Here is a 14929-nt window from a genome sequence, read left to right on the forward strand (position 1 = left end):
GTGTCAGTGCATATAGATGTGTCGCATTCTTTTGAATAACTATATAGTATGAATATACAGTATAAACTTATTTGACTATTACGTTATGAAGAGAAAATGTAAATGTTTTATCTTCTTGTCACTGCTGTTAGAAATTCTTACCATATATTATCTCACTTGAGTAAAAATATATGTTTTTTTTGTGTATTTTTTGGCTTCTAGTTGAAAATAAATTGCCTCCACCGGAAAATGTAGAAGTTGATGTCGAAAATCAGAACTATGTTCTTAAATGGGATTACTCATATGAAAATACGACGTTTCAAGTTCAGTGGCTTCAGTAAGTTCCCTTTTTTTCCTGCTTTCTTTTTTGCACGGGCAGGCACCGGGAATCAAACCCAGGTCTCCGGCATAGCAGGCGAGAACTCTGCCTGCTGAGCCACCTTGGCCCGCCCAGTAAATTCCCTTTTATACATTTCCTTTTCCCTGCTTTATTTTCATTATTTTGAGTATCTTTTCATTTCACTTCAGTCCCCCACAGTTCCTTGCACCGTGACAGATTGAAAGGTGTTTGTAATCATTAGAGACTCGGGAGATTGAATACTGGTCCCAACTTTGCCAACCACTAGCTGGATGGTACAAAGATAATCACATAATGTCTCTGGGTCTCAATTTCTTCATTTGTGTAAAGTGAGGGTATTCTGATAATATCTAAGGTACTTACCAGCTCTTTTAAGAAAACCATGTAAGTAGTTGGTTGTATATTTCCCTAATCTAAAATACTTGACTCTTTAATCTAATCTTTTCTTCAGAATGCAGTTCTTCCATGAGTCTTTGCATTCATTCTTACTTGTTCAATTCAAAATATTAGCCTTTCAATTTTCTTTATTATTTTAGTGGTTTTGACAAATATTTTAGTTATTACGTCAGTAGGAAATTAAAGAAGGTTGAAGAGAACTGTTCTCCATCTGGCTGACTGAGTAGATACTAGCCAAATGTGGATAAAGTCTGTGTGCCATGTAAATGAAAGTGATCTGGATATAGTTTGTGTTGGTTGGTAAATTGTAGGGGATAAGTAAAGAGAAGAGGAAATTCAAGTGGAAGGAGAAATGGGTTATGGAAAGAAAAGAGCTAGAAAAGAAAGATATATATTGAAGACAGGAGTGGAGGGACCAAAGGAAAATGCAGCTAAGTCAAGAAAGGAAGAATGAAAAGAAAGGATAAAAGGAAACAGAAAAGGGATGGGGGAAGGGAAGCCGACTGTGCCGTGATTGCCTTCTCTCCATCCTTTTGTGTTAGTTTTGAATCAAGGATGGATTTTAGGATGGGAATGATTCATGTGAATACATGTCCCACAATGTGTGTCCATGTGTGTGTGTGTTTGCATATATAGTCACACATGAACTTACGAACTTACCAAGAAATTAATCTTTTGTGCATACTTCACTTTCAGAACCATGTTAAATAAGAGAACCAACCACAGAAAGGAGAAAGATTGGTCTTTCCGATGGCTGGACTCATTTTCATTTGTATATTAACTTTCTTGGGGACCTACCACACTCTACAAAGCACTGGAGGAGATGTAAACATAGATATAATAGAACACATGGCTCTAGAAATATGAGGCAGTTAGTTGACATTGCACAGCACAGTGTGATTTAGGATTGAGGAATGGTATTTCTGAGGATTATAGAGATTGAAAATATGGATAGGGGCTGGATAGACCAAAGAGGCCAGTTAGGGGAGCAGATGAGATGTGAACAAAGCCTTGATTATTGAATTTGGTTTTAATAGATGAGGGACAGCATCCTAGACACAGACAAACTTGGCAATATGAAGAGATTTAAAATTAGGTCAGAGTGTATTTGTTTTCTACTGTTGTGTAACAAATTGCCACAAACTTCATAGCTTACAGGTACACCCATTTATTATCTCACAGTTACACCCATTTATTATCTCACAGTTTAGTTTCCAGGGTTTAGGAGTCCAGGTGTGGCTTATCTGGGTCCTCTGTTCAGGTTCTCATATCCAGTGTCTTACAAACTGCATTCAAGGTGTCAGGAAGGCCTGGGGTCTCACCCAAAGCTCGGGTCCTCCCTCAAGCTCATAAGGCTGTTGGCAAAGTTCATTTCTTAGAACGATAGAATTCATTATGGCTTACTTCTTCAAAGCCATCAGGGGAACATTTTGGACCTCTAGACCCTCTTTTTTTTTTCCCCCTATACACATCTCGAACAGATTTATTTTGTTGAAAGAAAAAGCATAGGGCAAGGGAGAGGTATGGCATAGAAATTAAATATAATTATATATGCTGTTTTGCTAATTGCTTTGTAAGCACAAAATATAGAGAATGCCCTATACAAAGAAACACAATAAAGTTCAGAGATCTAGGTGTTCCCTTCACGAGGATGAGGATTTCAGCCTCTACTATTTGGAGTTTAGGCTGCAGTCCTTGTTTTCCTTGTTTTTGGATGGCTCACTGGGTGAATGGCACAGTCATGCTTTAACCAGTTTTGAACAGAGGAATAACTGCTTGGCTCAGGTAGAAGTAAACGAAGTGCTTGATTTCATGTTGCTGGCTACTGGACTTCCTCTGCACGATGCAGCGCAAGGTGGGAGTGTGCTTCCTGTTGCATGCCTTCCTGAAATGGGCCAGACTTCTTCTCCGTATTGTACTTCTCCCGTGCCTGAGTTCTGCCTTCCACTGAGTTCTGTTGCGTGTCCTCTGATACAACCGCATTTATATTCATGGTTCAGTGGAGGAGCAGAGGCTGGCTGATGACAGTGGTCTCCTGTGGAGTGGGGTGGGGGTGTCTTAGGTCCTGTGGGAGGTCTGGACCCTCTTTTAAAGGACTTGCCTTACTAGGTCAGGTCCGCCCAGGTTAATCTCCCATTTGATTAACTCAACGTGAACATAATTACATTCATAAAATCTCTTCACTTTTGTCATAGAAGAAATCCTAACCACGACAGGACTGACATCCATCCTATTTACAAATCCTCCCTGCAGTCAAGGGGAGAGGACGAAGCAGGATGTGTATGCTGGGGGCAGGACTCTCGGATGCCATCTTAGAATTTTACCTACCACAGAGCGTAGACCTGCTTCTAGAGTAGCAGAGTATTTGGGGAGGAGGGGCACAATGAGAGAGAAGGTTAAATAAGGTTGGGGTAAACTTAGGCTTAGCCTCAGACTATCCTGTAGGCATTGGGAATGTGGGGTGGAGTAGGTAACGTAAAGTCTGTATCTAAAGAAGACATCTGGGACTGCACTGTGTGTGATGTACTGAACTCCAGAGGCAGGGGAACAGTCACAGCCTTGGGCTGAGATGATTTTAGCTGTTGGTTTCTGAGCAAGTTACTTACCCTTGCTAGGGTCAGTTAGGTACCCATTCTCTGGTTAGATTTGTTCTCATAACACTTTGATTTATATCTCTTCTATAGCACTTATCCTTGTATTGTGCCATTATATGTTTAACTACTGACTTTTCTGAAGGGAAAAGCCCTGTTTGTAGTGTTTGTTGATTTTATTCTGATTTAAATACTCCCACCAAGGTCTGTTTCAGTATACTAACATGATGTCACTGAACATGACCCTGGAGTTGGAAAAAAAGGTGCAGTAGCACTCCGTTATATATGTTTACACACCATGTAGATACATGGACGTAAATAATCACAAGAGCATAGTTGATGATTAGATGAGGACAAGATGAATTTTAAGTACTCGTTACCTTTGTTTTTTAATGTAACTTATTTATTTGTAAGTTTAAGAAATTTAATATTCAGTAAAGACTTTATTAACAGCATTCCTGAAAATTTAACTGCCAGTTTTTATAAGCTGGTGCAACAGCCAGCTCTAGTACACCACTGTTTTATCACACCCTGGAGGTAATCTCTGATTTTCTATTGTATTCGATACATTTCTTCCAGTGGATTGCGACTCTCTTGAGGGTGGGGACTGCTTATTTCTGTTCCCTTAGCCCCTAGCAGAGTGTCTAACATATTATATATTCTCAATAAATGTTTACTGAATTAATGTTTAAATTCAAAACATTTAAAGCTTTTTAATTAATTTTTTTTTTTAATTTAAAAAGGATTTTTTTTCCTTGAAGGGCTTATTTTAAAAAGTTTTTTTGGAACCGTTCAAATAAATGGAAACAAATACCTGAATGTAAAAACACCAAAACTACCCAGTGTATCTTTCCTCGGGATATTTTCCCAAAAGGAATTTACTTCCTCCGTGTACAAGCATCTAATGGGAATAACACATCTCTTTGGTCTGAAGAGAAAAAGTTTGATACTGATAAACTAGGTAAGCAACTAGTGTTTACTTGAGACTGTAATTCTCCAGTTTGGTACAAGCTTTAAAAATTGTTTCTGGTCTAAGTTGAACACTGTCTACTACAATTTTTTTCTAGCTGTCGTACTACCTCCAGTCATCAACGTGAAATCCATTAACAGTTCCCTGCATATCTATCTCAGTGGTCCAAAAGAGTCAGAAAACACATCTGTGAACCAGTATTACCCAACAATATATGAAATTGTTTTTTGGGAAAACACATCAACTGCTGAGGTAAAAGAAAACACTGTATTTGTCATTTAGAATTACAACAATTTTGATTTGAATAAGCAAAGCCTTAAGTTATGGTTTTAGATAAGTTCTTAAGACTATGTGATTAACTCAGATATATGAATGACATTTGTATTTAGGTTTTGTGTGGAGGAGTTGTGGATCATCTGTTCCAAGCCCCCCAGTAAAGTAGATTCTTGAGCCCTGTTCCACTGAGTCTGAATTGCTGGGGTGAGAACCCAAGAATTTGCATTTTAAGCATGTTTCCTAGGTATTCATTAAGACCAGGTTTCTCAACTTCAGTACTGTTGACATATGGGACCAGATAATTCTCTGATGTGGGGTCTGTCCTGTTGTATTGTGGGAAATTTAGCAGCATCTCTGGCTTCTACCCCCTGGATGCTTGTAGCACCCCCTCCCAGTTGTTAGAACCAAATATGTCTCCATACGTTGTCTGAGGTCCCCTTGGGGGCAAATGACCCCAATTGAACCACAGTCCAAGTCCTACATTTTCAGTAGGAGCAGTATCACTTAAACGGGGGCAAAAACCAGTTCTTAGAATACAAAAGAAATCTTCAATATTGCAATGGTTTGTGAACCTCCAGAGCTCATTGTGGTAGAGTGATTAGAAAAAAAAAATTACCTAAAAAATATTCCTCGGGGAACAATAATGAAAAAAGTGATGAGAAATACTGGTCCAAACACTAAAATTCAAAAAAAACCTGACAGGGTGGTGCGACAGTGGCTTAGCAGGTAGAATTCTCGCCTGCCATGCTGGAGATCCAGGTTCGATTCCCAGTGCCTGTCCATGTAAGAAAAAAAAAAAACACTGACAAAGATATTATAGACCATCAGATAATCTGCCTGGTTCCTAGATCTCTTTTCTCTTGTGGAATACAAAATTAAGAAATCAACTTTTAAAAATCTTTTGCATTTGAGTTGGTGAATTCTGTAACCTCACTTCATTTTCTGTTGGAAATCTAAGCAAATTCCAGTGACTTGTCTGCTTTCATTATAATGACCTGAGTATACTATAACCACAGCTTGATTCAGCCCGTTTGGAGTTAGGATCAGTTTTCAGTTGTACTTGAATCAGACAAACCTAAATTGGCATATCAAGCTGTGATATTAATGTAACCTTAGGTAGGTGCCTAAGACTTTGTTTCCCCTTCTCTAAAGCGATATAGAGTGATATAAAGTAATATCTGTGGCATGGCAGTGATATAGTACCTACAGTTTTCAAAAGGATGTTTATAAGGTTTAAATGAGGTAACAAAAATGAGAATACCTGGCACATTGCTTGACAAATGGTAAAAATTCAGTAAATTTTGTTTACTGTTCTATCCTGTGTAGGCTAATACATAAATAATTAGAATAATAACAAGCAATATTTATTGAATACTTACTATTTGTCAAGTACTATGCTAAGCATTTTACATGATTTGTCTCAGTCATTCTTGAAAACAAACCTACCGAAATGGTATAATAGAATAAATTATTGATGGGCAAATATTAGGGATAGAGCATTCTTCCCTGCCTCACTGATGCTGGGCTTGTCCTTGGAACTTGCTTTAATCAGTGGAACGGGGTGGATGTGCTGTGAGCCATCCTTAAATGCAAAGTGCTTGTGTCGTTTGGCTTGGCACTTGTACTTCTGCCATTTGCCAGGGGAAAAAACTTCCTCTCGATAATCTCTGATCCTAGTAGAACAAGACTGGTGGAGCATATCAAAACCTGGCCCACAGCCTTCATGAGAGCTGCCCCAGCCAAACTGGAGACTCATGAATGAAGAAAAGAAATAGTTATTGTTTTGAGCCACGACTGTTGGGATGGTTTTGTTACACAATGTCGTTGTGGTAGTAGCTGACCAGTACCAGCAGGACCAGTGATTATCCTCATTTTATAGATCAGGCAGTGAGGCCCTGAGACTAAACTATTCACCTAAGCTCACATGGCAGTGGTGCCTGAACACAGGCCTGTACCCTCCTCTTAACTCTTCTTATCCACTACCCAGAGTTAAAAAAAAAAACAAAAACAGTTGCGGTTAAACCCAACCAGCAGAAAGTCGAGTTGTCTTAGGAATATATCATGTGCTTTTTGAGCAGCACCATTTTTAATTTGCTGATTTGGTTTTAAGTGTTATCTAACACAAGTTGTTTCTTAAGCACATATAAGTGTGAGAGGCCAATCTTAGATTGAATATTTAAGGAATTCAGAAAATAGACATTTCCTATCTGATTACTCATGAGGTGACTAAACTTTTATCAATGATTTCGTTATTTTTTGTAGAGCAAAATGCTAGAGAGTAAAACTGATTTCACTCTTCCGAACTTGCAACCACTGACTGTGTATTGTGTCAAAGCCAGAGCACTTGTTGAATTTGAAAAATGGAATAAAAGCAGTGTTTTTAGTGATACTGTATGTGAGAAAACAAAACAAGGTCAGAATCTTTCTTTATGTCTTATCTTTTTTAAATGTAACTCACCTTAATAGAAATTTAACACTTGAAAATTAATTGTAAAATATTTATTTTCTGCAAATATACACATAAACTGTTTTCTTAATGAACTTTATGAATCAAACATCAAGCTAGAATCTTTAGTTTTAAGAAAATATTTTTAATGCTGTACTCAGTTCATTTTTTTTGAATGTTTTATATTTCATCCACTTGCCACATAATTTCCTTTCATTATTGGGGTTTAGCATTTAATAGGACTTAATTTTTTTAATGTATTAAAAATCACTTAGTTCAAAATGTAAATTTATGTAGGAATAGTTGTAGTCTCACATTTTACAGCTTCTTGTGTTGAGTAGGATATCCTTAATCATACAGTTTTTTTTAATTTTGTAAATTTTATGTTGTAGAAGTGCTAGAGAATAAGTTGTACGTAAAGTTGTTATTCGATAGATGTTTTTATTTCCTTTCACCTGGCTAGTCTTTCATACACGCTGTCAGCATTGTTAAAGCATTTGGGTGTCAAGACGCGTATTGATACTAAACATCATGTATTTATTTTTAGGAAATACCTCCATAATCTGGATTATAATTGGAATTTGTGTTACATTTTTTTCCTCCCCATTTGTCATTTATGCTGTGAAGAGCCTCTTGAAATGTATCAAATATGTGTTCTTTCCATCATGTACACCTCCTTCCAGTATAGATGAGGTATGTTATTTTTCTTAAAACCAACAGGAAGTGTAACTGATTTCAACAGAATATATGTTATCTTGATATCCCCAGAATAATACAGACTGATTTGGGTATTTTTTTTTTTTAGAGTTTCAGTATATTAACTTTAGAAACAGGTATTTAATGTAATAGCATGGAATGATAAGATTTGTCCCTAACCTGCTATTTTTCTGACACTTTAGCTACTGTAGCATTTCTTTTAGCATTTAAAGCCTGGGTGAGTCTTCACAACATATCAAAAGACTAAAACATTGTCAGTGTAGAAAGTATATCCTATGGATGAAATAACAGAAAATGAACTCTAAAAATACGGTGTTTGTTTTCATAATCCGACAGTTTTTTTGCTTGGCCCTTCTGTGAGGTTAGCATGTTTAGTGAAAGCACTAAGTGCTGAAGCCTAAGCATGGAACCTCTGCCTGGGGAGTAACAGGTTCCCCTAGGACCTGTGTCATGTTGCTCAGCTTGTGTGATAGGCGCTAAAGCTTCAAGGTGAGGCTCTGGAGGTCTCAAGAACCAGGAGTTCTGCTGACCAGCTGTAATATGTATTGTTCGGCGACCCTGAGCATGTCATTTTAGAGTACTTGAGCAGATAGCCCGGCTGCAGAACGGGGCCATTAATAGCTGTCCCGTAGAGTTGTGAGAAGTAAGGCTCAGTGCTGGAGAAGGCTCAGCCCTGTAAAAATGCTCCGTTGTTATTAACTATTTAACTCATAATAACCCTGAGTTTTTAAATATTCTTGTATACTCTTAATAGTTATAATTATTTTTTTAATGGAACAGTAAACTAGTTACAACAGCTAAATTATTTGTGGTTGAGGAGGAAAAAAATCCATCACGTGTTTCTTTTGGATATTCGTGGGTTGGATTTAAAAAACAAAAATTATTTCAAAATAAAATATCTGTAATCCCAGTGCTCTCTCCTTCCCCTCCTCTCCCATGCTCTTCCACCACCTGCCCCTGGTAGCACAGGGCACCTTTCTCGTGTACTCTTGATGTAGTCACCAAAAAGATAGTAAAATGTAAGTGAGCCCACTAATGATGACTTCTAGAAATAATGCAGTTGGTATGCTCTTCGCTGATGTTTCAATATGCATTGCAAAGAATAGATTTTCTAAATAATGAGCATAAGAAGTTAGAAGTATTAGAACCGAAAAACTGTTTTTTACTATTTTAAACTGTTTCTTTTCTTTCCCGTTTCAAAATTAGTATTTGTCTGAAAACCCACTAAAGAATCTACTCCTTTTCACTTCTGAGGAACAAACCGAAAGATGTTTTATAATTGAAAATACAAGCACTATTGATGCAGAAGAAGAGACTCCTCAAATTGATGAAGATCACAAAAAATACAATTCGCAAACTAGTCGAGACTCAGGAAACTATTCTAATGAGGATGAAAACAGTGAAGATAAAACAAGTGAACAACTTCTTCTATGAAGGGAGACCATGTGACCAGAAATGAAGTCTAAATATCATGCAGATTGATGAGAATTTTGCTGTGGAAGGCTGAGCTCCTTACTCCTCTCAGTAACTATAAAAAGAATTCTTCATATCATAGGTCCTAAAAATATCGGTAAACATTTAACAATTTTTCTACCTTCATTGCCATTCGTAAAGTCTTTGGACCTGCCTTTGATGAAATAAGTTGAGGGGCACTCCTCTTTCCCCTGATGTATAAGTACACGGTGCTGGTCATTTTTTGTGGCTAAGGAGGATATTTATGTCCCTGTCAGCTGCTATCATGTGTTCCTACCACATGTGTCACCTCTTCAGTCTCCATTCCCAGTATTTTATTTCATTATTTTGGGGGAGATACTGTGAAATTCAGTCTTTTATTTGACATGAGGTAGGCCCTTAGGAAATTTATTTAGGGAAGCTTGGATACCATCATCACTTGGTTTTCTGAAAAGTGGCTTACCCTAGAAAACAGCCCTCGATGCCCAAAAAATGATCCTTAAAAGCTCTCTAAGCCTTTATCTATTAATCCCAAGAACCATAGGGTCCTGCCTCACAGTTACCTACTCCTTCCATGGGTTAGTATTAAAGCTAGGTGTGCTTTTTCTATGCATTGCAATTTCCTGATTAGTAACAGAACAAAAGCTTCCGTTTAGAATTTGCAGTCATTAAAGTTAATGGGAAATAAATAGGTAACTATCTAATTAGGAAAGCTGCTACTATTTTTTTAAGATATGGGAGCATAGAGAGGTTAGTCATAATGTTTACAAGAAGACATGGGACCAGAACATGCTCATAATAAAATAGAGTAAAAAGTAAAATACTTCAGCAGGAAAAATATGTGTACATCAGCTCTTAATTATTCCCATACTATGGGATTTTTTGTTTTTATGGCTTATCTGTGTCATTTTGAATACCAGACTAACTTCTTTGTACTGCCTAGCTCTGTTGAAATACCCCTTTTGCTCATCCTGTATGTACTCAAGAAAGTGCAGCTTATTTAATGTCAAGGTAAGGTGAAAAATATACCTAGAGAGAAAAATCTATTTTTAAAAGTTATATAATACTTTCAAAGGGCACCATAGCATATTTTTAAATTACTTGATACTTGGGATTATTTTTAAATGTCCTATTAAAAAGAAAGTCTTGAGAGTTATGGTGTGGCATCTGGGGCAAAATTCTCAACTCCAGTTGTTGGAGGGACCAGTGCAGACACAGAGGACATGCTGGCAAGTGTCTGTAACCTGAGGCTGGTCTTGCTTCTAATTTCTGCTGAGGTCACAGGTTTGACCTCATGGAAGAAAAGGTTGAAATCAGCTGCCCTCGGGAGGGCAGGTACACTAAGAACGTGCAAGCATGCACATAATGCCATGTGGTCTCCTGGACCTGTAGTCCCAGCTATCTGAGTCATTCTAGCAGAGAATAATGGGCTATCTATCAAGGAGGCTCAGGGGTCTCCTAGGAGAGAGAATTATCTGCTGGAGGATCCCCAGAGTGACCCGGAACACGCTTACCCTCTGATATTTCTGACCGGAGGCCTTTGGTTTAGAGAAGATCTTCTGGCCTGACCTCGGGTTTATAAAAACCCTGTCACCTACAGAATTTGCCTTAAAGTGATTAGAAATATGTCATGACCCACGGCCACCCTCGGCTTTCATACTGTGCCAGTAGAATGGGCCTATGCACTGCTTCAGGCCCTAGATTTCCTACGGTAAAGAGCTTCTTTAAGCTGGACAAAAGAAGCAATGCCTTTAACAGACATTGCAACTGAAAGACACCAGTGAAATTGTTAGATCCCTCCCTAACTTTTGGGAATGTATGTTTTCAATTTCTAAGACCATCTGTTTCAGGAACAAGTACACAAGAACAGTAGCAGCAAAATGCAGATTTATTTATTGACTCTCCTTGTCTTCTAGACATGAAGGCAGCCTTATTTCATTCTTAAGTCCACATGTTGCTTAAGCAGTATGTGCTTACTCTTGATGTACTTTTTCTGAAAAATGGTTTATTTGAAAATACCATACACTGAGGACTCAGTGAACTGTTTCAGAATCACAATATTGATGGTTCTTAGAAAGGCTGGATACAACCTAAGACTTGATTTGGTAGGCTTATATCATTACAGCCATAAGTAGTTGTATTGATATATATATTAAATACCATGTAGTATATATGTGTATAAATAGTAAGACGTATGCATCCGCACGGGCTTTGTTTTATTAGTGTGGCCACAGAGTATTCACAGTGTCGTTTCTAATTAGAATATTTTAAATGCTGCTCAGAACTATAAACTTTAGAGTCTTGCCAGAATTTGCAGCCTATAAAAGTAATTTAAAAATCTAATTTAGAGTTTGTATCTTTTCCTAAGCTAGGACCTTTAACCCATCCCGGGATGTGCTTACGAATTTGGGGGTGTACAGAGAAGCTTCCTTTCTTCCCACTTCCCCATAGCCTCTGACTACTTGTCATGTTCTCTATTTATTTTGTCTGGTTTGTTCTTTGTCTTCCCCCTACTAGAACGTAAGCTGTGTGAAAGAAGGGACTTTGTGCAATACTTCGCCTGTAGAAGTTGCAGAAAATATTATTGAATGAATGACATTTAACTGGAATCAAGTGCAGTATTTCTGACTATGTTTGTATGTTTTATTGGATGTGGAAGGACATAATCCTGTTTTCAGAGTTTTTATGCAGTCAGCTTACATCTTTTGTTTGTATTTTTGTCTTAAACCTTACTGCTGTAAACAATTTTGTATAAATAAACACTGGGTCTAAAATTTCTTATTTTTTTATTGTGCTTAATACATTTTTAAACAAAGGTGCTGCCACTGATGCCTTCAAAAGGTATTCGTAATAGAGGGTCTATTGCCTGTGCCAGATGTTCCACTGCCAGGATTGAGGGTCCTGAAGGAGCCATTGCTGTATTCCCTGGCCCACAGAGCTTAGAAGTGGCTTGTGTGCTTGCTTTTTGCTTTTTCACTCCCTCAACCTAAGACTTGGCCGGAGGATAGCCTTAGGTGAAAGCTTGTAGTGTATCACATGCCCCTTCCTTTCTTGAACTAAACTGCTTTAATTTCATTTTAAGGAGGCTGCTCCATCCCACACCGAAATAGATAACTCCTGCCAGCCAGACACATTTGACTGTGACGTTGGATACGATTTATATTCAAACTGGAAACCCTTTGAGATTTGTCCTTTTTAATAAGCTTTGTCAAATTCTTTTTCCAAGTTGACTAGGAAGCCAATATTAATAAATAAATTCATCTCTGATGCCGAAGACAGGCCCTCTTACTGAATGTAGTAGCAAACATCACTACTTTTTTTGAGGGGTTTCAAGTGATCACAGAATTACAGGTCTGGGGATTTATGTGTTTAGATTGGTAGAAAATTTTACTTCGTCTGAGGGGAGGGCAAGAAGAGAAAGTTTGATACCATCTTTCATGCAAAGGATGTGCCAGTTTCCTATTGTTGTGTTTCTGTCCCTACTTAGAACTCATTCTAGGTGAGGCTGTCTTGAGGAGGAAGAAGTGGGAATTAATGATAAGGACAGAGAATAGAAAAAGTTGGCAGAGCAGATATACTGACTTGGAAGAAGGGCTTGAGAAGGGAGCGGAAATAGTAAAAGTATATGTCTCACTGTGACTCTAACATCCTTCTCCACAAAAATTTTCTAGACCCATCGTAGAGGAAGAAATCAGCAGGCAAATTGAATGGATAAAAAAAATGTTTTCCTCTCTATAGTAAAAAAGATGGTCCATTTTTCCAGAAGATTAGAATTCGTCCTTAGATATCTGACAAATAGGATGGTGCCTTTTTTGTGTACTTTTGAATACCGTGGTTTATTTATAAGAAGAGATGATGATGAATTTTATGCTATAAAAATACATGATTCCCTATGGAACGTTCCTACATGACTTACCACAAACAGAACTCATATTTCTGCCCCACTGATAATTTCAGATAAACAATGTATTAAATGTAAATATGTCCCATACAACATTTGGGATATAAGTATGCTTAACAATTATTTATTTTTATCTGAAATTGACATTAATTGATTGTGCTGTACTTTATCGGGCATCCCCAGTAATGGTAAGCTTCAAAGTACCACTGTGGGATCAACCAAGATGGCGGCATCAGATATTAAAACGGGGTCATTACCCCAGAGAATGTTTGAACATCTAGCAAAAACTAGCAGAGCCATCTACCTCAAAACTCCCAAAATAGTTAAAGGGTTGCAGTAGCTGGGTGAGTGGCCAATCAAGAAAATGTAGCTTTATAAATGTTAGGCAAAGCTCCTGGCATCCTTGCTGGTCCCTCTTCTGTGCCTTCCGACAAGGTGTGGAGCTGGTCTGTGCTCCCATTGAAGGTCCCTGGCCCTATTCCAGAGGGAGCAGACTAACCCCTGTGCACATACTGGGGTGCCTGAATGTTGGTATCAATCTTTCAAGGGGAAGACTGAAATGCTAAACCAGGAAACTTGTCTCTGACTTACCCTCCCAGAACATCTATTATTTTCTTGGTATCCTTTAGCTCTTTGTTCTCCTTTAGTTCTTTGAGAATATATAGGGCCATTTTAATCAATCAGTGGCTTACAATATGGTCACATAGTTAGGTACTCATCACCGTGATCATTTTTAGAACATGTGCATTGCTCCAGAAAAAGAAAGGAAAAGAAAAAGCTCATACAGCGATACCCCTTACCCCTCCCTCTCATTGACCATTAACTAGTATTTCAAGCTACCCAATTTTTTACCCTTTACCCCCCCTGTTATTTATTTTTTAATCCATGTTTTCTTACGCATCTGTTCATACCCTGGATAAAAGGAGCATCAGACACAGGTTTTCACAATCACACGGTCACACTGCAAAAACTATATAGTTACACAATTGACTTCAGAAATCAAGGCTACTGGACCACAGCTCAACAGTTTCAGGTACTTCCCTCCAACTACTCCAATATACCATAAACTAAAAAGAGATATCTATATAATGCATAAGAATAACCTCCAGGATAACCTCGACTCTGTTTGAAATGTCTCAGTCACTGAAACTTCATTTTGGCTCATTTCTCTCTTCCTTTTGGTCAAGAAGGTTTTCTCAATCCCTTGATACCAGGTCCTGGCTCACTCTGGGAGCCCTGTCCCATATTGCCAGGAAGATTTACACCCCTGGGAGTCATGTCCCATGTAGTGGGAAAGGCAGTTGAGTTCACCTGCCAAGGCCAATTGATTTTTGACAAGTGTGCCAAATTCACTCAATTGGGACTTCTTCAACAAATGGTTTTGGGAAAGTTAGATTTCCATATACAATAGAATGAAGGTGGAACTTTATCTCATACCATATATAAAATTTAATTCAAAATGGATCACAGACCTAAATTTAAGAACCAAAACTCTTGAAAACATAGGGAAGCATCTTAAAGACTTTGATTTAGGTGATGGTTTCTTAGACATTACACCCAAAGCACAAGTGACAAAAGAAAAAAATAAATAGGCCTCATCAAAGTTAAAAACTTTGTGCAGCAAAAGACTTCATCATGAAAGCAGAAAATACAATCTACAGAATGGGGGAAAATATTTGAAAACCACATATCCAATAAGGTTTTAATTTCTAGGATATGTAAAGAAATCCTACAAGGTCACAACAAAAATGCAAACAATCCAATTTAAAAATGGCTAAAAGATTTGAATAGATATTTCTCAAAAAAAAAAAAGACATGAAAAGATGCTCAAATTGAGGAAAGG

At 37.8% G+C, this 14929-nt stretch overlaps 1 protein-coding gene across 3 annotated transcripts in view; it reads left to right on the plus strand.

Annotated features, from left to right (window-relative positions):
- The window catches only part of LOC143648621 (interferon alpha/beta receptor 1-like), a 30202-nt gene extending 18243 nt beyond the window's left edge, over positions 1-11959 (plus strand). For 2 of the 3 annotated variants that reach the window (XM_077118869.1, XM_077118870.1), the window contains exons 6-11: positions 202-316; positions 4086-4285; positions 4392-4546; positions 6833-6983; positions 7564-7709; positions 8940-11959. In XM_077118869.1, coding sequence (XP_076974984.1) covers positions 202-316; positions 4086-4285; positions 4392-4546; positions 6833-6983; positions 7564-7709; positions 8940-9167 — 995 coding nt within the window. In that variant the 3' untranslated portion in view covers positions 9168-11959. Of the gene's footprint in view, positions 1-201; positions 317-4067; positions 4286-4391; positions 4547-6832; positions 6984-7563; positions 7710-8939 lie in introns of those variants that run through there. The other variant, XM_077118871.1, reaches the window with a different exon arrangement.
- Positions 11960-14929: the final 2970 nt, after the last annotated feature.

This window comes from Tamandua tetradactyla, chromosome 10 (genome assembly GCF_023851605.1).
Source record: "Tamandua tetradactyla isolate mTamTet1 chromosome 10, mTamTet1.pri, whole genome shotgun sequence".
Classification (NCBI taxonomy): domain Eukaryota; kingdom Metazoa; phylum Chordata; class Mammalia; order Pilosa; family Myrmecophagidae; genus Tamandua; species Tamandua tetradactyla.